We start from the raw sequence: 27,749 nt of genomic DNA, 5'->3' as shown, positions 1-27,749 counted from the left end.
CCCAAAAAAAAAAAAAAAAAAAATTCCACTCGAGCCATATTAGAAGACAGTAGTTACTGGGCTGATTCAGAACCACACTAGGTTGAACCCATATTTTGTTATCAGATACTATAGAAAAGTAACTTGCAATGTTTCTGAATTCCTAGGTGGCTACAATGTTTTCCAGTTAGTGTGAAACACTGTATAGTGAATTGAGCTTACTGAGAATAGCATTTTTTCACCTTAGTTAATCTTTGCAGGCTTTTGTTAATAGTAGAGAAGATGAGTTTTGATGGTGTGCCTGCATGACCCTCCCTTGGCAAATGGTCTGGCTTAAATGATGTGAACCAGATAGTTTTTGCCTCTGTAGAAGCTTCATGACCTTCCTAAAGATCTTTGATTTCTAAACCACATTGACACTCTGAATAGTTATTCATAAAAATAATCCTTTTCTAGATACAGTTTAGCTAATGATGTCATTCAGTGTCTGAAACTAATCAAAATGCTGCTGCTTATTTCTCAGTTTCCAGTGCATGTCTCCTTATTCTTCTAGTGTGAGATTAGAAGTTTTTTAAAAGTAATTTAATTTGTGTCCATTTTTATGTCTTTGAGTCTTCAAGATATAGTCCTACTGTAAGGAAGACTATTGAACAAAATGTGTTTGAATTTTTGAATGTTGTGAGCTTAAAGATTACAGGAATGGGTCATAATTTTTATTTGTGTGAAACGGTTGATACAAATTCAGGAAAAATATCTCCTGATCAGGTTTTCTACTGAATGTACCTTGAAAATGATACTATTTTGGCAAGATTTCTTAAAATGTTTATATAACTGTTGGAAGCTTGCTCCAGTGGACACTATTTTTACTTTCTGATTAAAATGGAGAAGTGGAAAGAAAGCAATGCAAACACAGAGACAGTATAGGCAGTTTTATCTAAAATTGCTTAAATAACTCCGTATTTCTGATATCTTTAATCTCTGTTGCATTTGTAGTGATGAGGTGACATAGTTTTCTCAGGTATTATACTAACATGATAGCTTTTGAAAGGTTGATATTGTGTATGTTTCTGCCCACCTCCTGTTTACTGAATTCCTTGTTTTCATCAAAACCCGGAAGGGGTGGGGGGGGAATAATGTCATGAAACTTTTATCTCGGTCATGAATAAACATTGGATTGCAAAGAGTTCTTAATTGACCTGGAACTTGCGCCAATGGACAAAGATTGAGCCTCAGTCTTTTATGGGCTGGTAGCTACCTTTTTGAACATATTTTTGAAATGATTCTGCACACTGTCACTTGGGAACCATTTTATAAGAGGTAATTACCCCTATCACTTCCTGCAAGCAAGAAATAATGAGTTCCCTTAACATACTAGCTTTTGGGGTTTATGGTGCATAAGCTTATTTTGTATGTGTCTTGATTAGTGATTGATATTTAATTGCATTTTTCAGGGGAATAAAATCAGCAGTGTTGATATTACAAAATGACAAAACATCCACCGAATAGAAGAGGGATCAACTTTGAGGTGGGAGCCCAGTTGGAAGCCCGTGACAGATTAAAAAACTGGTATTTTTTAAAAAATTCATATTATATTAACGCTAAGTCTTTAATATCTTAAAAACATTTTACTTTGATACCGTATTTAGAGTCCTAGTCATTGGTTTATAGGAAACTAGTTAATTTCTAAATGCTTATATACCAGTGGTTGAAATGGGCAATAAATGCTGTTATGTTGTGCTGGCCCTTAAAAAGAAGTGTACCAGTGCTGTCTGCGTCTGGGAAATAAAACTAAACCTAAATGTAGTGGAAATTCAGACTTGAGTACTCTTAAGTTCACATTTTAAATTCTGTGCTATACACAGCTTATAGAGCAGTCTATAAAGGGATAAGTCCTTTACAGCCCAGAATACCCACATAGTTCCTCACTGCTTTCTTTTCCATCACTGTTATGAATTCATAGGCTTAAAAGGTCTGATTGAAATTGTTGTGGCCTGTGCTCATTTGTAAAGGTAGTCAAATACAGATTTAAAGAGTTGAAAGGGGGAACACATTCCAAACCAAGAAGTTTGTTTTGGAGTCTATCCTGAAGACCTCATATATGAGAGAGAAATTTTTCTTGACTAACTACAGCGGGGGGGGGCAGAAGGAATCTTCTAACTGTGTCTGTTTTAGGAAGTCAGCTCACAGATTAGCATTTACTAATGCTCAGTGAATGGGACACAAGACTGAAAACTGCTAGAGTCAAGGACTTCTTATATACAGGTCTCAACTGGACATTGTTTGTTCCTTCATATATCTTCTCTCTACTGAAATCACTGATGGTTGATTTTTATTTAAGAGTCTGTGTGGGTTAGATACAGTTGTACTTCAGACTCTGGAAACAGCAGGCAGGGTAAGCTTATAGAAGTCACCATGTTGAAAACCATCTAGGCATCCTAGGAGGATGGAGTGCTTTCTTATTGATGTACAGGACTAGTTCCAAAATGTCTCAGCTGCATCCCAGATATTTTTCTCCTTTCAGGTAGAAGGGGAATGGAATTATAAAAATGAATAAACATAGCTCTTCAGAAAAGTACAAACATTAAATTGTACTTGTATTTTATGTTGGCTTTCCTGTGTGAAACAAAAACTGTGTAGGTAGGGCTTCAATCTGAAACTGTGTGCATCTTTTGCATTCTTGAGCTTTATTTGTACAAGAAAAATTTGGCAAGCTTACAACAATGAGATTTCTCAACCTGTCTGTACTATGCATGTAGTGTAGGCTTATTAGAGGTACAGTTTAGTCTAGGTTTTATTTCAGTAAGGCAGACAACTGATTCATGACCCATCTGACATGTTTGGAGAAAAACAGTGCCTAAAAATACAAGTACTTAGTTCTTGTATGGTAAAATTTGCAAAAAAAGGAAAGAAAAAAAAAAAAAAAACCAGCACCTGCTGCTTATTACATGTCTCTTGGCTTAAATTTGAATTTTGGGCATTTTGCAGGTTCTCAGAAACTCTGGGTTTCAAATGATGTGTCTTCTGTACAGTGTTTTGCAACTCTTTAGTCTCAGAACTTAGTTATTAACTCTCCAGTTTTGAAAGTTCTCTTTTGCTTGCTGGACTTCTGAAACCTGGGTCAGAAAGTCCATGTTTCCTTAACTAGTCATCTACATATATTTCTGTTTTCAGGAGTTGTGAACCAAAAGCTATCAGAGCTGGAGGCGTGTTTTCTCTCAGCAACACACATAATGACAGACTGAGGCCCACCACTTGTAGAAGGTGCAGGTTTGTGGAGGGCAGCAGAACTTTGCTGTCTCCCCCACAGTTACTTTCACCTGCCACAGTGTGAACAGGAGCACTTCTTGGTGTGGTTATGATGTGTTTTTTACATGGATACAAAACTTTTGTTTTATGTTTTGTTTTTTTTGGTGATAATTGCTTTTTCCAGTGCTAGATCTTGAGAGGTCTAAGTGTTTCTTGTGTGTGACTTTGTTATTATCTTGGCACTTAAAATGTAGGCAGAAGTCTCCTGTTTGAAATAAGAGCTGGCTTTCGTTTCTGTGCTCAGAACCATACACACTGGTCAATTAGAGGGCCAGTATTGCTTCTCAAATGGCAGTAGTACTTTGATGAAAAGTATTTAATCTCGGAGCCCGATTTACATGCCTTTCATGGCAAGGGCTCATGTCTTGGAATGTTAGTTCAGGACTTCCTGGGTCTTTGGATCTAATGCCACTCTCCCAGCTCTATTTAAGAGAAAAAGTTTTTGTATATGAGCAGAGTAGTTGGCACAGAGACTGACTGTGAAAGTGAACTTGAACATTGCATCTTTAGATCCCTTATCAAAGGTTACTTAGTTGTCTCTTGGAACATAACATAATGAATGTGCACTTCAATTCCTGGTGTAATTGTGTCATTTTCTAGACTCAAACTCCAGAGTATAGTGAGTCCTTGTTTGTTGTTGTTTGGCTTATTTTTTGGGGCTTGGTTGACGCATACAAAGATATCATGAAAGGCCCCTGATGATAATCTGCTGACCTGACAGCATCAGTCCTGTCCATCAGTCAGTGCCTCTGTGCATGCCAAAAGCCCTTTTGGTACACAGTGCTGAGTTCCAGAGGATGTGGTAGTGGGACTGCTCCAATAGTGCAGACCCTTATCCTAAATTGGGAGATCCCAGAGAGACCAGCTGTATCCATTTACATGCACATGCTGTCCCTGCTGAACTGAGTTCTTGGAATTTTTTGTGCTGGATCACTTAAACTCCTTGACACTGGAAAGCAGCAAATGTTGTGCTTTAACAAAAAGAGTATGACTGCGCTGAATGCTTGTAGGAGGCAAATGATGAGCTTCTTGTTGTAGTGACATCTTTCAATTTCTTCCACCTGCTGTGTAAGTAAAATGAAGATGAAGCGACTTCTGATTCTAGTCAAGGCTTTTCAGCATTGAGCTCAAGATTAGTATTAAGAGTATTGTGCTACCCTGTTAAGGGTAAAGATTGTCAGTCCCAAGAGTTTTAATTGCTATTGCTGTCAGGACTTTGTTCCAGTACTGAAAAGATTGGAACCCACGGTTGTTGTTCATAGTACCAGTCCTCCAAGGTGTCTCTATTCCTCTTGACATTCCTTTGAATACAGTAAGATTGTCCCATCCTAGCTTCAGTAGAAAGAGATTTTACAGCAATTACAATTTGGTACATGAGAAAGAAGGGAGACAAACCAGTCCTGGACTGAGAGATAGGAACTCCTTCGGTCAGCACCCTGAATTTGAATTTTCAGATATTCCCATCTTCACAGCAAGGGATGGGTTTGCATTTCTATCTAAAAGAAACCTATTTCATATTGTTTGCTCTGCTCTGACAGCAGTAGTCTGTGAAATTGCCAGTCGCTGATAGCCCCTGTCTCTTCAGAGTTCTGCTGTTTGAGCTTTTGACCATCCCTTGGGTTTTTGGCAAAACTCTAATTCCATCAGTTTGTGCATCTCAGTTCTCTTTTTCACTGTCTAGCCATCTCATTTTTCATAAGGCCTCGAAAGGTACAAGCCTGTCATTCCCTTTGAATTTATCTGGAAAACTACTTGTTTTGGTGTCCTGATAAATTGCCCAAAGTTGTGCGGAATTTCAGCTTGCTTTTACGGTGTGGTAGAACAGTATTCAAATCAGTATCATTTGGGAAATTTCTTACTTGGGATCAGTTAACTGTCTTGAAAGTCCATGCAGTCAGCTGAATGACTCCTTCATAGTTTAGAGGAGGAGCTGTTTGACCATACTGGGACACGTGGCAGCCTGTACTCTTTTCATGCCTTGGGCCAGGTTTCAGCTATTGGTGTTTCACTTTGTTTATCATCCCATAGTGTCCTTTCTTGATTAAACAAGAGTGCATTTCTTTAGTTGCCTCTGCCCTGGGGTATTTAAAGGCTCCTTGGTCTGTGTGTATGGGTATGCTGTAGTACTCCTTTTCTATGTAGATCTGTGGGGATGTGTGCCTCCTGATGTGGCATGCTTGCTCAACACTTTCAAGGCTAGGGGAGAGGTGTTGGAGGAATGAAGCTTGCATTCTCCTTGTGTGGAGCTCAGAGCTGTTGAGAAGCTGTGACCCTTTCTCCTTCACCTTGAAGTTGCCAGGCGCTAGACAACACCGTGATATTTGTGTCCAAAAGGAAGGTAGTATTGGGGGATGTCCAAGTTTGTGAATGCATCTAGCATAGTGTCTAATAGACTTAGTGTTTCAGTGAAGCACTGAACAAACTAGTGGCAGATGATGGTTGCTTTAGAAAGGTAAGATTTGTTCAGAGTTTTCAGTGTGTTATCCAGGAGCTGGTTGAGAGCTTTCGTTCATCTCCATTTGCTCTAGACCAGGCTGAAATTTGGTCTCATTCTCAGGTATCTTTTTTGCTTTTCTTGCAGATGGATTAACATTTCTCCCTATCAGGGAGCCTTTAGAAGGTGAGGTGGGATAGGCATGGATGATGATGCTGGTGCATTGTTCTGGGATGATGGTTCTTGTGGTGAAGGATGCTGTTCCTCCTTTAACTGTGTATGAAGCAGGGGGCAGTGTTGCCTCATATAGTTTGTTTGGCCCTTATCACTTGAGCATGTATCTCCCAAGAGAGACAGACAGACATGATGTCCTAAATGAAACAGATGTTCGGCATAATGTTGAGCCCGTTCTCATTCATCTTTATCAGCTGCCTTCTGGATCTTTGAGAATCTGGATGAGCGCTAGACCCATTCCAGTCCTGATGGCAAGGACTTTTTTCTGCTAGTCTCTCACTAAGAGTACATGGGAATTCTTATCCCCGTTTTTGCTGGGCTATGCGGGGAACTGGATACTCTCAAATGAAATACATGGCATCTAATAGATTTGATGCTTTTATTGCCAAGAGACTTTCTCTGAGACCTTAGTTACCAGTTGACTGCCTTAACTTTCTGTGAAAGTGGCATTTTTAGTTGCTGTTATGCCTGCAGACAAAGTAAGTGAAATTTAGGCCTTAAAGGCAGGCAAATCTTGCCTGGTGTTTTTTCCTCTCACAGGCTATCCCTCCAGACCTCTCCTGATCTCTCTCCATACTCTCTGTCTCTCAGACACTTTTGTCTGAGCTAGGGGATTAATACATGTTCTTTTTTTTTTTTTTTTTTTTTTCTGGAACATATTTCCAGAATGGAACTTGCTCAACACACTGGAGGCCAAGAGGATCTTGTCTTTTCATACCTTTTAGAATAAGTCTTCAGACGGTCTTTCAAGCAAATTTCCTTTGGGTTAGACATCTACGCATAGTGCCATTTTCATGTGGGTGCTGTTTAGATGGCTGCTGTAGTGTATTGAAACAAGTTGAGAGCCTACTGATATAAAGTGCCATTGCTGGTCAGAATCTATCCTGCCAAAGCTTGCAGCTTTGCTCAGAAATACCTTCATTACTGAGATCAACAAGGCCAACATAGGAAGTTCTTGTCATTACCTGTACCAAGCACTACGCAGCTGGTAAGCTATCCAAGAATAAGCCACATTTAATGGAACTGTGTTAAGATAATTGTTTGTGGAAAGACTTGGAGTCTTCCCTCCTCATGAAACTATGCAGGGTGCTGCTGCTTGGGGTTACCTAAATATGAAATGGTTTGTGGGCCATAACACAAAGGAAGGAAATTACTTGCTGGTAACAGGTTAGAGATGTCTATACTATCAGTATCTCCCATCTGCCTTCCTCTCTCCTCCATTGCCTTTGCTGCATGTGTTTTGATAGCATACTGGGCCGAACTAAGGGCATGACTAAAGGCGTATGTGGCACTCAGCTTTAGGCAGAGTCTTAGTGTGTGGCTGCAGTGTGAGTTTGGAACATGGAGTACTTGTGGCTCTCTTAGTTGCGAGTAGATAGTCTTTCTTTTCATCAGTTCATGACTGTAAAATGATACACTTAAAACATTAAAACATTGCATATAAGTCTCAATTCTGCTGGTTTTGGGTTTTATTTTTAGTACCAGACTTGATCCTATGCTTGATCCACACTTTCTAGTGCTCTTATTGCAGTGGGGTGGACTTCGATTTATTTGTGATGTTATCTTCAGCTGTGATAGTGCTGATTCTGAAATGTTTACCGAGGTCTACAAATTACCAATGCAATTAAAGAAATGCATAGTTTATAAGGTCTTCATGATTGGAAGCAACTGGATTTGACCCTTCTCTGATTCCCATACTAATATATTGACAGATTTCTATTTAAAAGTCCTGGGACTTTGAAGATGGGATTTAACTTTGAGAACATTAAACTTAAATTAGATTTAGTGCGCCTGCTAGACTTTGGCTGTTATGCTGAGAGGTATCTTCAGAAGGTGATTCATAACACGTGTTGATGGATATCTCTAAGAGAAGTGAGTGTATTGACCTCCAGGTGTTGGTCTTGATAAGAAAGAGCTGGAATGACTGGCTTGTTACCTTAATTGTGTAAATGTTTTATTTGTGGAAAGTTGAGATTATTAGGTAGAGGTAATATCTTCTGCCAAATCAACCAGTATACTTGAAATATTAAGCTTTAGAGACAGCTCTTCAGGTCTGGTTATATGCTGCAAAGTTGTTTGTTTCTTTTTTCCGGCTATAGCATTTGGTCTAGCAAAAGAGTATTTCTAAAGCTTATCTATAAACGATTGCAACTATAACAAAGCACTTAAAATTACATTCATTACAAATGTCAGTACACTTGCATCTAACAACGTATTCATATGAAATAACTTTTGTTCCCACTGACTTCATCTTTGAGGCTCTCCTACCTGTCCCCCCTCCCACCCCTTAATGCAGCTATCAGTTTTGAGCATCTCTCCTAGATAAAGGGAAGTTAACTTTTTTCTGACTTCTTAGCGGGGAGGGGGGCGGGGGGTTGAAATGTAACTAGAGATCAAGAGCCCCTCAGTTGCCTCCCCTTCCTGCAACCAATGTTTGCCTTCATGCTGTTCAGTTTGGGAGTCATTCTGTGCTGGGCCTTTTAATCATTTGTAATATCTTTATTGCTCATACAAGTGATATGTGAAATAATATTAAGACTGTAGAAACTAAATTTTCTTAAGTATACTAGCTTGGGTCCCTAACACAGCTGATCAAGTGGTCTGCAGATACTCTGCAGATACTTTGCTTTTGATAGTTCAGAAAGCCACCTGTCTGTAATGTTTTGCATGGTAGTTGGAGTAACTATCTGAGACATATTTATTCTTACTTGAAATATTTTAATCTACTCTCTTTCCAGGTATCCAGCTCACATTGAAGAAATTGATTATGAGGAAGGAAAAGTACTTATCCATTTCAAACGCTGGAACCATAGATATGATGAATGGTTTTGTTGGGACAGTCCTTATTTGCGTCCCTTAGAGAAAATACAGTTAAGAAAAGAAGGATTACATGAGGAAGAAGGATGTGCAGTAAGTAGCAAATATAGGGCATTTGAGTGTGTACCAGTTTAATGTGCAGTTAGATGAATTATGACCACTCAAATGCATTAAAACACTTCATTGTTGCTGCATTGCCTGCCATATGAGTTCTATGGCTTATATTTTAAATATTAGAAAACTAATCATTTTGATGTTTTAATGAAGCTGTATGTTTTAGTATTTCTTAAATGAAAACACTTTTAAATACTGTCTTTTAGGGATTTCATATAAATGATCAGGTATTGGCATGCTGGTCTGACTGTCGCTTCTATCCAGCCAAAGTTACTTCTGTTAACAAAGATGGTAAGGAGTCACTTTTGCTTTTGTCATGCTTGTTAGTAATGCATTTTTAATTGTGTTCTAAGCTTTTTGCTTAGACGGAGAGATAGTACAGCAGACAAAACAGCTGTGAGAAGTTTTTGATTACATATTTTAGCCTTCTAATAATTTTTTTTAACCTAACCTTTTATCTTTTTGTAAGAGGCCTTCTTAGTCGATGAAAGAACTTTCTGCTGAGATACTGTTTTCACCTTTTGTGTAATGTAACTAACTTTTGGGAGGCATAGGCTAAATAAAATAAGTAGTCCTTTGTGCAGAAAACTGAAAATCAGGCTTCATCCAGTAGGCTAAGACTATACTATATACTATACTGCCTTTTTTTTTTTTTTTTTCTCCTTCCCTTCTCGAGAACTCGAGCCCTCTGCCTGTTATATAGGAAGCTATCCAGTATGTTTGAAGTTAAGGGACTTGTAATAGATGTATGCACACATCAGGATTGCAGAGTGCCCGTATAAGCAATATTTCCTCAAGGAAGAAGGCAAAAAACCTTTAAGATACAAATTGTGGCTGGAGAGGTTCTGACTGGACATCCAAAAAAACTTTCCCCCTAGTAGTACATCACTGAAACAGGTTGCCTGGAGTGGGGGGTGACACCTCTGTTTTTGGAGGTTCTCATGGCTAAGCTAGGTACAGCCACAGTTACCCTGATTTAGTGTTGGCTATCTAGAGATCCCTTCCAACCACAATTTCTATGATTCTGTGAAAAGCTTAGACTCTTTTTTATCTACAGAAGGGCTCTTCAGTATACTTCTATATTCTTGATAGTGAATTTTGGTCCATTATTAAATATCCAGTTATAATTCACATAGTTGTGTTAAATCTTCCTTAATTTGTTTCGGCAGAAACTGATATGCTTTTATTTTATGAAAACATACATTTTTCTGGTGATCCAATTCAGTTATTTTTAAATTTTTTAGAACCTGTGGAGATTTTATTTATTTATTTATTTATTTATTGAGAAGTGACCAGTAGAGAAAACTCTAAAGTAATTGCTTCTTGGAAACTGTTCCTTATCTCAGCTTCCTTTGCTGTAGCCATCACTACAGACTAATTGAATTATTCATTACAGAATCATTAGTATCCTCCTGACTATTTGCTTAGCTATGTGCAGTACTCGAAGAAGGAATTTACAGATTTTTTTTGTCACCTGTCTGTTAAAGCTGGTACCTGTTGTTCTTTGAGAAGAATCTCATGAGGAATGACTTAGCAGCTTATTTACTGGTTTTGATTGATATGAAAGGTTTTTTTTCCACGTGTTACTAAGTTAATATCTGTATTTAAAACTTAAAGTGGTGTCAGTAATTGCTTTAAGTATATATTTGGGTAAAGCTGTTTCTTTGCTGTTAAATTCATTGTCAAGATGCATGCAGCTGTACTAAAACTAGTGTCGGAGCTGCAGAAAGCTTAAATAAAATTCTTTACAAACAGAAAATGTTAAAAGCTTCCTCTTTTTGAATATCGGTAATTAACCATGAAGGACAATGCTTCGTCTACAGTAGCTTTAAAAGTTGTATGAGCAAGAAAAAAAATTCTTTGTAATTATCCCTCAGAATATTCTACCTTAAATATTTTGGGATTTGGGTGGGGAAGTGTGTCTAAGGAGCAATTCTACCCTCAGACATGTACCTTTATTTTGCGCTTACCATCATTATTTTTAGTAACTTCACTGTTGCTCCCTTATCTGGCCCGTGAAGAGAGACCTCTACTGTTCAAGTCTTGTAACAAGACGGATAAGGCAGCTTTTATTTAGAGCTTAGTATGCAGCTTCAGTATTGGAACTGTAACCAGCTGCTCTTTTAGATAGCTTCTGATCTTTAAACTGTTATGCTTTGTTTTCAAATTTTAGGTACATATACTGTGAAATTTTATGATGGTGTAGTTCAGACTGTCAAAAACATTCATGTCAAAGCTTTTTCCAAAGACCAGGTAAGTAATGTGTTTGTACTGCTAGCATTAAATGGGCAGTTCAAGTGACTAGGTTTGCTTAATTACAAAAGTATGAAATGAGCGTTTAATTTTTCAACTGCTGACATGCAGTATATCTGAGATGAAAGCCATTAAAATGAAAAGATGATGCAAATCATGGCATGACTTACAAAGTTTTCAGTTTCATGTTCTCATGAATGCACTTCTTTAATCTTCCACTGATTTTACTTCAGAATTTACATACTAGAGGTAGTGGTAGGATATTGAAACACATTTCAGTTGTTTTAGCTGAGTTAGAGATTAGATTAAAAATACATAAAATTAAGTGTATGGGAACTATGAAGTGAAGGGGAGATTAGCCTTTCCTAAAGGAACTAGTTGATTATCCTGAGCCCTTTAAGGAAGTTGTCCAGTAATCTTTCAGTTCACAGCTTGGAGATGATAACACTGCTTTTCTCCAGCCATGTTCTGTTTCCATGATTTGGCTGCTTTACCTCCCTTCGCCTACTCTGTACAATGATTTCAACCAAGTGATAAGGAAGAAGTGCTACTTTGACAGTTTTTGTGCATGGACACATTGTAGGAAAGACTGACAGGTTTTGGTCCTGTATGACCTGGAGAAAACTTTCTAAGTATTCAGTATTTGCTTTTGGAGAATTTTCATTACAGGATTGGTTTTAACTTTCAAATCTTGCCACACACATTCCTGTGGTTTATCTGTAGTCTGTGTTTTTCAGACATGATTTTTGCTTTTAGTTTTCTGCAAGTGTAAGTTTGAACACAAAATTGCGCCTCCTTCCAAACAAAAGCCTTAAATATAGATTCCAATAATGAATTATTAATAAGTACAGGTTAAATCTGTCACCCTCTTGAAGAGGCATGCCATTCCTTGGAGGTCTGTAGATTGTGTGTCTGCCAGATTGTGAGGGAAAATTGTTTCAGATTTGCTACAAAGTGCTGTTAATAGCTTCCAAACACTAATAATTGTGCCTGATTGAGTTGACTAAGATTCACAAGGGAACTACCTGAAGAATCGTCATTGCCATGAGAAATATTCCTACCATATTAAATACATTAACTCAAACAATATTCTGCAGAAGAAAGGCAAAATATTTTGTCTCCTTTAGAGAGTTTATGAGCTTTCCATATGGCTTTGGATAGGTTTTGGAAGGAATTCATGTTTTCTTTCTAGTACCACCGCTGGCTGGGAGATTTCTCTTAACTTGAGAAAGGAGTTATACTACAATGTTTTGTTCTGTCCTTTGGCGTAAAGAGCATAAAGGGAGAAATTACTGTTGTTAGTAAACAAAACTCACTAGGAAAATTTAAAAAAAGTATTTCAGCCACTTGAGAATTCAGGACTCAGTTGTGAACGGAAGTGACTTAAGGTATAGATTCAGATACAGCACTAATTTAGCAGCTTGCTGCCACTGAAAGGAAAGCATCTTGTTCCTGTTCATCAGTAGGAAAGACTGAAATCATGAAGACACATGTAGCTCATATTTTATTTGTTTAAAAAGCCTGATTTTTGAAGGGAATAGAATAAGCTGGCCTTCTTCAGTGGCAGAGTTTCTCTGCTGTTTCATAGAGGGAATAGCAAGCTATATCAGACAGTGATGGTAAAATGCTTATCGCCTGCACAATGTGAATGTTTTTATGCAAGGACAGCTTTTAAGAGTTCATGACATCAACAGATAATTCAGGCTTGGTGTGTTTACCATTCAGTTTTTTGAGAATGATTTGATTAAGACATTTCATGTATATTCTGATGCCTCATATTTTATTCACATCAGATTGTTCTGTGAGCAGGGCAGCCAATGAAATGTAATCTCTGAGGGTTTTTTGAGGTTTTTGATTAATGTGCAAATTCCCAAGTTTGATTTTTATGGTAGTTTTTTGTTTTAAGGAAAAGAAAAAAGTCATTTCATGTCACCTCTCTAACAAGTATGGTTAAAATCATGTCATGGAAGGTGGAGTAGATGTGCATATTTACCATTTTATTGCATCAAGCTTATTTCTTGGGACTGTGGCCTAGAAACTGCAGTCTTACAGTGCAGCAGTTTATGAATCCACATACATATAGGAAGATAGTAGTGGGAAAAGGCGAGATTGTACAGGAGCTGAGGAGACCTAAGTGTATTCTCAGAATTTTATGCAACTTACATCAGCTGTTCCAAGTTTCTTTCTAGTCCTGTGATTTTTGTCCAAAGTCTTTTCCTGTCTCCTTTTTAAGCTTGTTATGCCTAGTAGTGCTATGGCTGGAAAGGAGCTTGGTTGCTCATTAATATTTCAAGTTATTAGGCAACAGGAAGAGGGAGGTTAGTTTAAACTAAAGCCAATGTTAACACAAGACCAAACACAGAAGAATAATCTAGACTCAAAATCAGAAGGAGGATTCTGTTTGTTGGAGCAGTGAAGTTCTGGGACAGGCAGTAGGATCACTAGAAGGGGGGGAAAAAAGCTAAGGAAACCTGGCCTCCCCCACTGTGTGGTGTTGGAATGGATCTGATCAGCTAATGGGATGCATCCATGACATTCCCTCTCAGTGAACTGTTTGATACAGGGATGTTCTTCCTGGTTTCGTGTTATATAAAAAATATGGTAAAATGAAATTACAGTTGAATGTTGTATCAGTAGCTTACTGGACAGGGTCAACTAAGGATTTTGTTCTCTCAAGCAGAACGCAAATTCCAGAAAATTGAAATTTAAAGTTTTCTTTTTTTTAATGCAAACGTGTCATATATGACAACATCATACAGTTGCTGATTGAGTTGGTGATTGCAGTTAACTTTACGTGACTCTTCAGCTGCTGTACAGTTCAGTAACAGCAATAACAAACTAATCTTTATCATGTAATTTTGAGTGAGAGACTTTTGTGAAAGGAAGAAGCCTGTTTCTGTATCCTGGTGATTGTGCTGTTTGCCCTTTTCTGTGCTCTTGACTTCCATTCTTTTTCTGGTGTCACAAGTAGGATTTAAATAGTGCTGCTCAAGCTAGTGTGCAGCTATGGGATTTGGTTACTGGACTTAACCTGCATGTGAGAACTAAGGCAGAGCAAGTTTCTTATTCCATGAGTTGTCCCATCTTCATGAAAGGATTTGGCTGATTCTTGACCTTGTTTGTGTCTTAATCTGAACTATAAGAATGAAAGAAAAAAGTTTAACCCTAACTTTTTCAAATATAGCAAAAGACTTCTGATAACTTTAACCATAGGTAAAACTTGAAAAAGGCTGTGGTCCTCTGTTAATATTCGTCAGTACATACAAGAGAGCAGGACAGTAAGCTTACAATACATAGTTTTTAATTGTATGCTAACAAACTTGTAGAGGAATTTATGAAGTAACCTAAAATTGTTTTCTAATATCTGTTTTAAAGTTGAGTATAATTCAGTGTGTTTTTCAGAAAGTAGTTAAAATTTTCAGATGGAACCCAGAGCTTTCTTTGATCTACTAGCAGGAGGAGGTGGGGAGGGATTTTGCAAACTTTCATCTGATAATACTGATGGGAAGACTCAACTAAGTGGCTAGATTGTGTTTTTAAAAACGACTGTGTCATAGGGTGAACAATTTTCCATACATCTTTACAGTTTTAAAAACTTAGTGTCTTGTCTTACTTTTGGATCTGTTTGTGGGAAATTCCTTTTAAATAGTAAAGATTTTGCACAAGTGTAGAGCTATTTCAGGTAGGTTAGAAGGCTTGGAAATACTTCTTAAACTACATGTCAGTTATGTGTTCAGGATAAGGTAGTTCCTTCAGGTTTGCCTGTAAAAATAAAAAATAAAACCAGTGTATGTTTCTCAAATTGGACAGGCTTTGAGGAAAAAATTGAGGGTGTTCTTCAGTTTTCAGGTACTCCTCCAAGAGTAAGCATGTAGGTGAGCAGACCAGCTTCATTAGAGCTGCTTTGCATTAGTAACCTGCGCTTCCTTATCATGGATGCTCCAGAGTCTTTTGACCTTTTAGCAAGCCTTAATTAAGCACCAGAAGCTAGCATTTGTGAATCCATTCTGGATCTCCTTGTGAGCTTGCTTGTGCATTTTTGTTACGTGGGCCTGTTAATGAAAGGGTTTGACAGTAAAATCTGAGGCTAGTGCTTTTAAGTTCTTAACCTGTGTTTTGTTTTGCTTTTTCTCTTTTTTTTTTCTTGATGAATAGAAGATGTTAAAAAAAAAAAAAAAAAGGTAATGACCATCTGTCTACCTTGTGTACTGTTAAGAGGTTTTTGAGTCTATTCCTAAACTGAAGGGTAAATGTTGAGACTAATGAATAAAATGAGTTCATGAGTGAAGCCTGTTCTGTGTATCTTCATTTGATATTCTTTGCTAGCCTTTTTCTTCTGTGACCTGTTGCCTCTACTTTCTTTAGGCTGCGAAGGCAACATTGTTATAATTTTGACTCAGGTTTACATTTAAGTATTTGTATTTGACTTTCTCTTAGTGTCTTACTGTGTATCTGGAGTTTTATTAATGATAGTGGTAACTAAATTAGTTCTTAGACAAAGGTTTACAAAGGATTGAAATTTTCATTATATTGGAACATAAAGTTAGAATGTGTAACTTCATTTGGAATTTTAGTAAATAAGAGAAACCATTTCTTCTTTAATTCTCAAAATCAGTTACCTGTGTCAAATGGCTACCTAGTATTTATGTTATCTTGTTAAGCCAATATGTGTTTGCTCCATAGGTCTTCGAACAGTTGAAGTGGCTCGAAGTTCTAATGTGTGGGTTGCAATAGAATGATACATGCCTTTTTTCTTTGAAAACTGGACAAAAATGCAAAAGTCTGCTAAATACAAAGCTGGGGTAGGGGGGAGGACTTTCAGATTGCAAGAAGTTAGTTTTCATGTCACACTCTCTTCATTCTAGAATATCGTGGGTAATGCTAAGCCTAAAGAAAGAGGTAATGAAATTCCGTCATCTCCTGAAAAGCGGGAGAAATTTAAAGAGCAGAGGAAAGCAACAGATAATGCAAAGAAAGACAAGGATGAAAAGACATTAAAGACTGAGAAAAGGGTTAAGCAACCTGATAAAGAGGGAAAGTTGATAGTCATCTCAGAAAAAGGCAAGGTCTCAGAGAAGAATATATCTAAGAATGGAAAAGAAGATAAAGAGAATATATCAGAGAATGATATGGAATATTCAGTAGATACACAAATTGAGAAGAAGCCTGAGAATGACAATGTAAAGAGTCCACAGGAAAATGTAAAAGAAACTAAACGAAAACGTGGAAGGCCACCAATAACACCTCCAACAGGTATGTAGCTGAGCATAAATTGTTTAGGCCATATTGTGGAAGCCTTTATAAACTTTCCTAAGAGAATGAAAAGTGTTTTGCTGTTCTGTTTGCAGCCTTAAATATTCTAGAAGTTTAGACTCTTTTTTTTAACTCATCTTTGTTCAGGCTTGGTTAGGACAGCTGAGAACATACTTGTTATTCAGATTTAGAGGTTTTTAATGGTTTGGTCAGAGATTAAGTTCAGGCAAATAATCTTCATGTGTAACTGTGAAATATGCTGCCGGTAGGATTCAATCCTAATATGTAGATATAGGAAAGCCAGGTGAAACACCATGGAGATCCGATAGTTTATGCTTTTTATAAAGGAATAAGTAATGAGACTTATGAACTTGTTTTAGTGAGTTTCCCAGCTTCACATCCAGTCAACTTTTTGTTTTCTATGTAAATATGTAGAGCAAAGTTCTCAAACGCTGCAGCCCATAACTTTAGAGTTAAGACGTCGAAAAATACCTAAAGGAGGTGAAGTTCCATCAAAGCGTCCCAGGATTGAAAAAAGCTTGTGTGAGTATTTTTGGTATTTAACTATCACAGTACTTGTACAAAAACGTTTCTAAAGCTTAAGTGGAATAAAAAAAAAAGTCTGTAATATTAATCATGAAATGTGATACAAAAAATGTCGAAGGCAGCACCTGCTTTTCTTAAATTGGCCATTCGTATATAGCATCATTATGCTGAAATTCTTTTCCAAATTTTGAAAGCTGGATTGGATAGAGGAGCCACAGGCTGACAGTTTTCATGCAGAAATTCACAGGGTTTAGGGGCAGGAGTGGTTATATTCTCTCCAATATTTAGACAGTCAAAAAAGCCTTTTCCTAAGAAACTATCTGTTTTTGCTTATTTTATGGAGAATCTACCACATTGCTTGCTTAAAAAAAAACCAAAAACAACCCCCCCACACTTTAACATTTGATACACATTCATGTCATTGCAGTCTAATAGCTTCTACTTTGTCTTGATATACTGTATAGTGATGTTGAAGAACTTCAGTGTGTTGATCAAGAAAGAAAATTATTGTCTATGGTAATATCATGAACAAAGAGATGAGGAAGATCTAAAGCAGTTTCTCCCCCCACCCCTTCCAGAGGACCATAAAACCTAAAAACTGCAGTTCATGTATTATCCAGCATATGGTCAAAGCTGTTTGTGTATCTGAACTGTCTGATTTAACATCTCATATTACAAATGTCTGTGGGACAGTTGCTGTTCAAAGCAATGCTGTATCAATAAGCTCTCTGTATTCTAAGTTAAAATCTGTTACTAACAGAATATCTGAAGCATTAAGAAACCTGTACGAGAAGCTTTAGCCCTGTTTTTGTGCTTATATAAATTTTTTGATGTGATTGTAGCCTTTACAGAGGCCTAATTACCAGAGCTGTTTAACTCTTGCTATTAAACTCAGTCCTTAAAACACAACTTCAAACTATCACGTGGAGGGAAGTCTTTCAAATGCGCATGTGAGCTACGTAGTACCATCAGATTTTTGTTTTCTAGCTCAGGAAAAATTGAAAAACTCTTCAGATAACCATGAGAGAGACCAGATTAGGAGGCGATCTTCAAGACTCTCATCTGGCGTTAGCCATGAGATTGTAAATACAGATCATGTCACAACAACTTCAACAGAAATTCAGCTTTTGAAAGATACGATATCTAACCCAAAGGAACTTGAGAAGGGTACGTAGCTTCCTGGTATAGCCTGAACATACGGTGGTATGGAAGGCTTTTAGTTGTTACAAGCACCATATTTTCACTTGCCTAACCTACAGATTATATATCTGCAATTAAACCTGATTTCAGCAGCAGTGCAGGGTAAACCCAGGGAAAGCTTATCTCAGTCTCTGCTGCTCTGATTGCCCTTCCTTTGCTTTTGATTTCCTCTCCGTCGGTAACCCTAGCATTTCCCCCACATAGTAGGGAGCTTTTGCCAGTAGAGGGATAACTAGCTGGATCCGCAGCTGCCTTGTGAGGGAGAGCTCTGCTGGTTTCCTGAAGACTTAAAGGAACTGTTTTTAAAGAGATGCAGGTTATGCTTGTGGAAATGAAGTAATTGATGTTTAATCTTTTGATTTGAGAAGTAGTTTTAAATTTACAATTTAATCCACTTGTTGAACACTAAAACAAACAAGAGGACTCTCTTTTTCTATACTAGACTGTGTAGAAATAACAACTTCTACCTCCTGCTTTACTGCCTTTTCCTCACAGGGAAATCTCTGATAATGGTTTGAGTAGACCTATTCTATATCGGGCTATAGTGAACTTGCAGCCTGTGTAAGTTTAAGCAGCTGAAAATTCAGAGGGTTGCTACAAGTAGCTGTGGTGTTTAAAAAATTAACTTTATGCTAATATGACAGCAAACAATCTGACTGTAAATGGATATTTGTCTCCACTGTAATGTGATGAACACACACAGGTGTTTTGGTATATGCTTTTGTGTACATTTTACTCATTCAAAATTTTTTCCTCCCTTCTAGTTCAGTTAGAAATTCCCGTTGAAACTGACCAAAATTTCAGTGAAAAAGCGTCTTCTGGGGATGCGTTATGTACTACAGTGCTCAGTGCAGATGCTAGCTTAAAAGAAGAAAAAGTTGAAGACGCTGAGCCTTCCTCTGTTACTGGCAGAACTGAAGAACCTTCTGCTGCTACAGGTTCAAATTTTGATTTCACATTTAATATAGATGCTTTCTTTTATTATTAAGACAGCTGATACCAGGCACTTCAGGCTTTTAACAGTATAATTAACAAAAATCAAGCATTCTTTTAATGTTAACCAAGGGGGAAAAAAATGCTTATTTTGAGCCCTGATGCACTCAGTTTTGCTGTTATGTGTGAGCTTTGGACTTGACAGCAATCCTCCAAAAGGTGTCAATCATAATTTTTAAATGAGGGGGTGTAATATTTTTAGTATGTAGCAGGTGAAATTAACAGAAATACTTGTTTTCAGGATGTAATTTAATGTTTGCAATTCTGGATTAGCTCAGACTAACATCTTCAAAGATCAGCTTCTTTTGTAATTTTGTCTGTCCTGTGGATACATGGTAGCATTTATATTTAGTGTGTTTAGTGCAAATTTATGGAGTAGTTGAAACATTCCAGTGTCTGTCTTAATGCGTGTTTTCTCTTAGCCTGGGGAGTGTACTTATCTTGCTTTTTCAAATTAAAGTTTCGTATACAAAGAGTAGACTAAATCTAAATATAATGCTGCCCTGGGATTATTCCTTAATAACTTTAATATTTATATCTGCAATTAACTGGGGAAGCTTGTACTAAAAATTACCTAATTTATGCTTGATCAAGAAAGCTTCAGATTATGTGGGACAGAGCAGTTAAAAGGATTTATAGTTGTTCAGCATTGCTGGAGAAATCTGTACACGCTAGCTTTCACTGTGTTTGTTCGTTCTTCCAGATCTCCCCTCCAACTTGCATGTGTCCTCTTGCACCCGCTCTGCAGTGTAACTCTATTTGTCCAGTCTTTTTGCCACTGATAACATTTGCATGTGCATCTGTAGTGCAGGAAGGAATTTACCTCTTCCTTTCATTTGCTTAGGATGATATATAAATAGTCTTTTAGTACTTAAAGCTTTTTTTTTCTTTAATCTTGTTGTTCTTCCTAACAAAAAACTTTTGGTGATACAGTTATCTGTATTCCAGCTGTGGTATATCCAAAATCTTTTAAACTGATATGTTGGGTCCATGCGTTTTCCTTCCTACATTCTGGCAGAGAGCTCAAAGTATGGATTGGCTGTAAGCTCTTTTTGCTAGTCAGATTGCTTTGTCCTTGTCTGCCTGTAAAGTGCTGTGTGGTGTAGCTTTTTTGGGTTAATGAAAACAAAAGCACTGGTTGTCTGGTGTAGCTGAACAGAATATTCAAGTAATCTGGCAGAGCCTGTCTGATACCAGGGAAATACCATTCTACTCTCCATAGTAGCTCTGAGTAAATGAGCTATTGACAGCCTCTCTGCAAATCTTTGAAGTGAAGGAAAAAAGTGTTGCTCCTGCCAGTGGCTATAGATGTTCCTCCCTCTCTTGCAGCAGGTAGAACCAGCTTAATGTACGTTTTGCAGTTCAGATTGAATACTTTTATTGAGTAATTGTGATATAACATCACTTCACTTTTAGGATGGGGGAGTTCCTGCAGGTACAGGCATAACTCCAAACAGGTACAGAATTATTTTGGGGTGAAGTAGGTTGCATGCGGGATTCACACCTTGAAGACAATTCTTTTAAGGCTTATAACAGGTGGTCACTATTTTGAAAAAAGAATTTCTAGTATTTCACTGAAAAGACTTTCTTTTCAGCCTCTGAAAAATTATTTTAAAAAAAAGAGAGAGAGAGAGATAGTATGACAAAACTTTCCACTACAGTAGATACAGTCATCTTCTGGATGTGCTTTGTGTAGGAAAACAATATGCTGAAATGCTTTTTAACTTCAGTGATCAAACATGACCAGATTATTACATTTCATAAAGTATGTTTTTAGTTGATAACCATCTAGCCTTTTATTTTGTAAATTTTTGCAAATTTTCAATTTGAAGTGTAGCAAATCAAAGGCTACAGACAGTAGGCTTGTTCTTAGTTTTATTCTGTATAATCCCCTGGAAGGACTTGTTGAATCAAAAATTGACAAACCGCAACTTGATTTGCTAACATCTGAGAAGTTGGAGAGAGGTAAATCTTGTCTTTTTGGAAAAACATACTGTATTAACAGTATGGAAGAACTGTGCTAATAGTTACAGATGTTCTTCCAAACTGTTAATACAGTATTAACAAGGCATCTGCTACCAATGCCTTTGTACAGTAATATAGAGGTCGTCACTGAATATTCTCAAAATAAAGAGTATTTTACTTGGTATCATAACAAATATCCCCATCTTGGGAATAATGGTCAAATGTTAATCTAAAAAAATGACCTGCTTGGAAGGGCATCTGTTTTGTAACTTAAGTGTTTTTGTAGGATGCCAGACTTCTTAAACAATTCTGCAATGTCTTAGTTTTACATTTTGTAATTACTTGAATATTTTAAATTTGTATTGGTATATGTTAACAGAGGTTGTAGGCATGGTTGTCCAGTCATCTTCAAAGATGCTTCTTCCCTTTATACATGTTCTGGAATCTGAGTTCAGGGTTATAATTTAGTGAGAGTTAGCATATACTCCGCAGCGGTACGTGTTGGGGAGGGGGGGAGACAAACAAACCAGCCACTTCTAAACTATGAAAAAACACATAGACAAAACAGGCTTTGTTTGGTTTACCTTGTAAAAATGCCTTCCCTCTGTATATTTATTACTGATTGGGGAAACCCTTCCCTTTACAGGAAATGTTATGGAGTTGATTGGCAGATTTAAGAATTGAAGTTAAACTAAAGTAACAGCAGATTCTCTTCCTTGACTTGCATGCTTATGTTCAGTTTGAGATTACAGATGCATTTTATGATTCCTTTGATGTATTTGTCCTCTTGAACTTGTGTTATATGTTGGACTGAGATGCTGTGTTTTGTAGTGGAGAGAGTGAGGAGGGGAATTCAGTTGAATGTTTGAAACTTAAAGATGGTATGTCTCAATTTTGCAGTTTTAGCATCTGGGGAGCATAACTTTGGCTGCAAATAAATCAGGTAGGACAGTAGTATAATGCTGGTGTGCAATTGAACCATCCAGAATTCAAGAAACTGTGATCCCTTTGGATATTTCTTGCCGTTGTTACCACTTCTCTCTGATTTTCCTAATGAATATGCTACTGAGCATTTGTAATTTGAGCTTAAACTGGTGAGAATTCTTCCTGAATGTATACCACCTTTAAAAAAATGTAGTGTAATTCACATTGGTGTGATTTGCAAGATATGGAGATCTCCTGGACTAGTTTAATTGGGTACAAGAAGTGAAGCTGTGGCGACATAAGGTTTGGTTGACTTAAGTACCCAAAGCCTCTGGGATTTTTTTTGAGGTCTTGTGTAAGCACTTCCATCAGTATTTGTGTGATTTGGATTAAAATTGGTTCAAGAATATGTGCTCCTACTAGCCTGGAGGTCTGGACTATGTTGTTGTCTGGAAATCGCTTTTGGGTGTGGATTTTGTTTCATTTAATTAGTCATCTTGTTTATCATAATGCCAGGCATGTATATGCCTGTATATGCCATATCCAGATATGGCAAATAAGTGCTTTTAATCAGAAAAATTTCTGAAGGATGTGGAATAAGAATTGTAGAGGGTTTTTCTTGAATGAATACCTGTCGCCTGAAATCAGAGTATAAAATCTACTATAGTTATTCAACATTTTAAAATATTATTAATGAGTGGTTTTATTGACCCAGGAATTTTAAAATCCCTACATCCTATCAGAGATGGATTTCCTGTAGTTAAAAGTAGATTTGTATTTTCCTGTACTTATTTCTGCCTTGCCTGTGAGATCATGTTCTTGTGCTCTAGTGTAGATGACCTGCCTGCTTAGCAAACACTAATGCTTTGGAATTCATCTAGTAGTCTAGTGTCTGAGCAGCAGGGTGGCAGTGACCGATGGGATCTTAAAACAGCAACAAACTCCAGTGGCTTCCTGCTTTTTGTGAGTTTGCTTTTTTTTTTTTTTTTTTTTTTTTTTTTTTTTTTTTTTTTTTTTTTTTTTTTTTTTTTTTTTTTTTTTTTTTTAGTGATGCTGGAGTTTTAAAGTTGAGTTAACTTACTCATAAGTGATTCTCAAGTGAACAGATAGACACCTCTCTATATACTAATATTTGAAGGTCAAGCAGTCGTGTTGTCAGGCAGCCCTTCAGTATTCAGGAGATTGAAAAGAAGTTTATTGTCGGAGTAACTGATGCAGGTGGAAGAAAGTGGTTATTTCTTAGGTAGAAGGGTCACACAAAATAAAGTATGAAGGCTGAGGTGAAAGATAACTTTCATATTTAGAATGGTACAGCATTGTAACCCCATACTCTTTTTTTTTTTTTGTCTGTAGATTTTAATTCTAATTTCTCAATTAATGGGACTTCATTCTCTTTCTGTGGGAGAATATTACAAAGTGTAATAGAAACGAATAACCTTCATTTTCTTCAGAGTGTGGTGTTACTGTTGTGACATGGGTGAGTGAACCCTGGCAGTACTAGATTTAACAAGCATGATGTATAGGAAGAACATTATGTATAACACTTTAAAAATCACAAAAACAAAGGACAAAAGCAGTCTTTCAGAATGTTTGCCCCAATCACTGGTTGTTGGATGCAGGACTTATAATAGTAGTCACAGTCATTTGTAATGGCAAATGTAATTTGGAGTGTTTATATGCTTGCTATGTTTTAAAATGTGTGTATGTCTGTGTTCTGAAAGGGCAATATAACATTGCTTGATGAAACTTAAATTCCTTTTTAAAACATTCAGCAAAATTAATTGTTAAATATATTTACTTGAAGATAAAAATCATATTCTGCTGTGTTTTGGCTCCCCTAATGTTTAGGGACAAGAATTGGTGGTTAGGATTTAGCTAAATCAAGTTTCAAATAAGGGTATTGCAGCCCGCTGGTAAGTTCTTACAGCCAGTTAATGCTCTGTTTCATGTATCTGCAAACAGGCTTAGAAGCACTCTACAACTGTTCGTGTGGCTTTACTCTTACAAACTGATTTGACTTTAAAGGTGAGCTGCCTTTGTTTTCCACAGATCCGCTATGGTGTTGGTAGTTCTGTTTCCCAGAACTTTAAGATGTTAACAAAAATTTGCATGGACATGCCTTAGTGATTCCATTTGCCTTATACTTAGCATGTGGTTTTCTAATTTTGTCACTTTTGGCTTTGGGTTTCAGTTAAGGAGAAGCAGAGAACCCTTATGTCCTGTTTGAGAGAACAGCTGTGTATCCTGCAGCTTAACTAGGTAGGCTTTGATTCCTTCAAGGCATTGTAAAAGTCATCTTGAGCCTAAAGATGTAGTAATGCCCCATCCTACCTTGTTAAATTAAGCTCTCTTATGGCTAGAGACCATGATCTAGAAACAGTGTTTTATAGCTCTTTATATGTAGTTTTGAGAAAAACATACTGCTGCCAGTGCTAATAGGAAAAAGTCAGTTATAACTCTCAATGTGCAGGTAAAGGCTCCAAATCCACTCAGCTACTAGCCCCTTCTGAAAGGTGCGTTGAGGTTTGCATAGTAGTGCACCACACGCTTACCAGGCTTTCAGTGCATTACAGGTTTTTCTATTTGTTCTGTTACAAATTTAGTGCCAGCACAGGGAGAAAATGGTGAGTAAAGAAGAATTAGTCAAATTAGCATCTTGAGTACTTCTTGCAGTGTCACATAATGTTTCAGGCCCAAAGGTTGGAACTTTGAACAGCTATGATTATTGAAAATGTGCGGGCTTTTCTTTGTTGTTGTTTTATACCAAGCAGGTACTTTTTGTAGTTCAGTGGATTTTGGATGCAATGCAGATACTTGGATGTTGTTCTTATCTAAAGTAGTTTGAGGAGATCAGTTAGGCCAGATGTTTTTTATTTCACAGCTTAAGTCTTGAAAGACTGAGGTTTTGGAAAACTAAGAAAGCAACATTGGTTGCTAAAATGGTGAACAGGAACATTTGGTGAGCTGAAGAAAAACAATTGAATTGAAAATTTCAGATGAGATGAACCCAAAGAGATAGGTAATTCATGCGGAAACTAGCCTAGCTAGCAGCGTGAAGTGATCCAGAGTATAAGGTGTAAGGAGTATCAGTTGGGCTAACTATAAGGTTGTATTTAAAATGTGAACTGTTCTGGGAATAAATGTATTCCAAAGCAAGCACTGACTCCAAAATGTTTTTTAGGATGCTGAGACAGACTCTGCTGAATAGGTGGTGTTAGGCCCCACAGGCCAACTTCACATTTCTTTGAATAGCTGAAAATGTCAGCTAGGAGCTTTTGTCATCGCTATCCAGAATGGTGCAGTTTCTTCCAGAATGCATTTATTTTATTTTATTTTATTTTTTAAGTTTGCAGTTCAAGAAAGATAGTGGTAACAAAGAGAAGAATTTTGAAAATAATATGGATGGAAGCACTGGAGAATGTATATTGTAGTGAGAGACTGTATCTCTTTAATTTAATAAGAGGTGAAGAAATAATTTTAGTCATCTGCTAATACTTCTGTGGAGAGCAGAAAATACACTGTGTAACAAGATCTATTGGCTTGAAACTGAAGCAAGAAAAACTTTTGGGAGGGAGGGGAGTGCAAAGAATTAAGTGTACTATTTGCATTCTGGAATGGCTTAGCAGTGTGTTGCAGAGGATTCCTCAGGACTGGCAGACTTTAAATCGAGTTTCTGTGCCTCTGAGAAACCTTTTAGTTGCAGCAGGAATAAAATTAAATAATAATAATAAAAAAAAAAATCAGTACTCTGGTTATACTCATCTCTTGGGGATTCACAATCTTCTACATTGCAACATGTTGCTGTTAAACGCAGTCTTAACCTGAAGCTCGTATCCTTTGCATTATATAGAGCAATGAGCAAGTGAGATAGGTTACTGAATTGGAAAGAATGGACTTTGTAGTGAAAGTTAAAGGAGGAAATTTGTTGTTGACCTTGAGTCTGTGTGATCAGTATTGTAAGTGAATTGTATACCAGGTAAGGATTTTAAATTTTGGCTATAAATGTTCAAGAAATAGCAGATGGTAGGGCTATCAGTAGCTTACCTCTGTAGTCAGAGAAAACGTGATACATTCAGCTTGCCCAGCTAGCTCCTCTGAAAAGGCAGAGTGCCTGAAAGTTTGAAGCTGTGTCCTAATAAAGCAAAAATTACTTACTTTCCATAGAAATTGGTTGGTTTTAGTACCAAGTTTAGTGAGCAAAAATTGTATGCAAATTTTGTCCTTTAAATGTCTGTAACTAGTCAGCTTTAGGGCATGTTTTGGAGAAAGTTCAGGCTCTTCAAAGCTTCTTCGGGGTGGTGGAGTTGCACATCAGCTTTATACAGTTTCCTGGCAGCAGGGAATTCTATTGTGTGTTACTGGGAGAGAAGGAAAATGCCCCCAAATGTGGTGGTAATGGTAACAATTTAAGTCTTGTTCTGAACCTTGTGTGATCATGTTTTTATTACTCTAATCTGAATAATTTCTTTTGCACATTGCAGTAAGTTTTCCTCTTCTTTCCTCCCCCAACCCCCATGTCTTTGTTACCTCTTTGTTTCTAAACTCTAGCTGATCCAGTCCTGTACTCTTCTAACTTTTAGCTGATCAATTAGAAGCTATTCCCTGTATCTTCTCAAGGAGTTGTCCATCCCAATGGAAGGAAAGTGCTCCAAGCTTGGATACAGAACTCCTGACAGGGCCTCATCCTGACAGTTGTATGATGGTATAATAGTTTCCCTTGTCATCTTTATAATATCTGTTGAATAAATTTTCAGACCCTGTTGCCCCTTTTTGCTGCAGTTGAAGAACGTTTTTCCATCTTCATATTACTAGTAAATTGGAACAAATTCTCTTTCATTGTCATGAGCTCTGGGTTTTAGCATTAGGGTCAAGAGCACCTTTCTGCACTCGCTTACCTTAAACCCACAAGCCACTTCATTGACCATTTCTGAAATATATTTCTTTCTTTATAAACTCAATTTTTGATGGTGTACTGTATACTTAGATTTCGGTATTAGCAGACTGTCATTTTGGTAGCATGATTCAGTCGTCTAGGTTTGTTGCAATCTTATTACCAAAATTGCTTGAAGCAGCTTCCCTGTCAGGATGTTCTTAATAGGGCTGTGCCCAAACCTCCTCCCTTTTCTCCTTGTCATTATCCCTGTGAACCACCCAAAGCAGTGTCTTCATTTTTACAATTTTTTTCTCAAACGTAGCTGTGGATAGTCTTTTAACCAACCCAGTGTGCATAATTATGGCCTCTGAATCCTTACCTGTATATCAGCTTCTGCAGTACCATTACTTTTTTTTTTTTCCTTTCCTCTTTGAATGACTTTGAGTTTTGTTTCTTTTACATAACATAGTAGTTAAAACTGAATGAATATACTTTGGCTGCAGTTTGCTAGGACTTTACTTCTCTGTGACATAACCTTTGAATATGCAGCTCAATAGAATTCACCAATTTTGTTGCTATATGCTAAAAATTTCTGAACAAGCTGTCCTGTGCTCTTATACCAAAATTGTCTTGATGCTATCTTTAACCCTTGCATTTACTCTATTCCTACATATATAAACTTGCAGAAAATCTTTACTTCAATTGTTTGTAATGTTTCTGGGTCCTTTTGTGTTCTTTGTTTTCAGCTACTCCTAATTTATTGTCTAATTTTCATTAACGTGCTGCATACTTTGTTTTGCATCAGTGTTGTTAAGTCTGGGTCTTTCCATTAAATGCTTCCTCTTTCTTAATCCCCCA

At 37.2% G+C, this 27,749-nt stretch overlaps 1 protein-coding gene across 12 annotated transcripts in view; it reads left to right on the top strand.

Annotated features, from left to right (window-relative positions):
* PHF20 (PHD finger protein 20) overlaps nt 1–27,749 on the top strand; it is a 74,753-nt gene that overhangs the window by 12,260 nt on the left and 34,744 nt on the right. For 10 of the 12 annotated variants that reach the window (XM_026062257.1, XM_026061431.1, XM_026059030.1 and 7 more), the window contains 8 exons: nt 1,431–1,545; nt 8,692–8,863; nt 9,091–9,175; nt 11,058–11,137; nt 16,003–16,390; nt 16,826–16,933; nt 17,924–18,103; nt 18,901–19,074. In XM_026062257.1, coding sequence (XP_025918042.1) covers nt 1,463–1,545; nt 8,692–8,863; nt 9,091–9,175; nt 11,058–11,137; nt 16,003–16,390; nt 16,826–16,933; nt 17,924–18,103; nt 18,901–19,074 — 1,270 coding nt within the window. In that variant the 5' untranslated portion in view covers nt 1,431–1,462. Of the gene's footprint in view, nt 1–1,430; nt 1,546–8,691; nt 8,864–9,090; nt 9,176–11,057; nt 11,138–16,002; nt 16,391–16,825; nt 16,934–17,923; nt 18,104–18,900; nt 19,075–27,749 lie in introns of those variants that run through there. The other 2 variants (XM_026067183.1, XM_026066374.1) reach the window with 2 other exon arrangements.

This window comes from Apteryx rowi, unplaced genomic scaffold, assembly GCF_003343035.1.
Source record: "Apteryx rowi isolate R43461 unplaced genomic scaffold, aptRow1 scaffold_0, whole genome shotgun sequence".
Classification (NCBI taxonomy): Eukaryota; Metazoa; Chordata; class Aves; order Apterygiformes; family Apterygidae; genus Apteryx; species Apteryx rowi.
Note: the sequence above shows the minus strand (reverse complement) of the source record. Positions and strands in the feature narration are given on the sequence as shown.